The 1,011-nt window shown below is 60.7% G+C and overlaps 1 protein-coding gene across 1 annotated transcript in view; it reads right to left on the reverse strand.

Moving 5' to 3' along the window:
• Positions 1-531: 531 nt before the first annotated feature.
• Positions 532-1,011, reverse strand: part of LOC104075259 (derriere protein-like) — a 3,874-nt gene continuing 3,394 nt past the window's right edge. Inside the window, exon 4 of the mRNA XM_009575700.1 lies at positions 532-1,007. Coding sequence (XP_009573995.1) covers positions 532-1,007 — 476 coding nt within the window. The remainder of the gene's footprint in view (positions 1,008-1,011) is intronic.

Below are 1,011 nucleotides of genomic sequence, written 5' to 3' on the forward strand. Positions count from 1 at the left end.
TCCTCCCGGCACAGCCGCACTGCAGCCGAACCCCGCACCCAGGCCACAGGGAACCACCAGCATCATTTCACCAGAGTCATTTCTTTTTGCACTAAGAAAGCTGCAGCATTTAGCCAAAAAGCACGAGCCCTGCTGCTGCTCTCCCGCGCGGGTGCCTCGCCGGCACCAGCATGAGAGGGGTCTGGGACTCACAGCCTGGTGCCACCGTTGCCCGTGGAGAACGGAATAGACAACCAGCATCAGACTTGATCATAATCCCGCAATAGTCCGCTGGCTGCGGCAGACAGCTGCTTGGAGGGCCTAGCACCCAGCTATTACTAAATCACAGCTCCAGTAACGATCCCCTCGTGCCAGACCTCCTCCCCGGCTGCACGGGGGGAAGGGCAAGCCCGGGGGGGGGCGACACTCAATGCACCAAGGGGAAACTCCCTGAACACCAGCACAGAGGGGATTTAACACACTTGGATTTATTCCATCAATCATTCAAGGCTTCAGACGGGACCCCACGGCCCCACTCCCCCAGCCGCTCCGCTATCTGCAGCCACACTCATCCACCACCATGTCCTCGTAGTGCCTCAGCACCACGTTGTCGTTGTTATCGTAGTAGAGGATGGAGATCGGGGAGAGCCTGACGGGGACACAGCAGGGCTGGGGGGTCCCCTCCGGGTCCAGCGAGTGCACCATGGTTTGGAGGATGGCATGGTTGGTGCTGTTCAGCTCCGCTGTCAGGGGAAAGGGGCACTCGCCCAGGCAGTAATTAGCCATGTAGCCCTGCGGGGCGATGATCCAGTTCTCCCAGCCAACGTCGCTGAAGCTGATGTAAAGGCGCCTGGGCTTGCAGAGGTTGCTCGGAGTGACGGGCGTGTAGTGAGCACTTCTCCTCCTCCTGGAAGCCTTGCACTGCTGCTGGCTGAGGGTCACCACCAGGAGAGAGGTGTCCAGGAAGGAGTCGATGCTGGTGCAGAGGCTCTGCAGCCCCCGGCTCGCCAGGACTGATGCACCATCGCCGCC

This window comes from Fulmarus glacialis, unplaced genomic scaffold (assembly GCF_000690835.1).
Source record: "Fulmarus glacialis isolate BGI_N327 unplaced genomic scaffold, ASM69083v1 scaffold18624, whole genome shotgun sequence".
Classification (NCBI taxonomy): Eukaryota; Metazoa; Chordata; class Aves; order Procellariiformes; family Procellariidae; genus Fulmarus; species Fulmarus glacialis.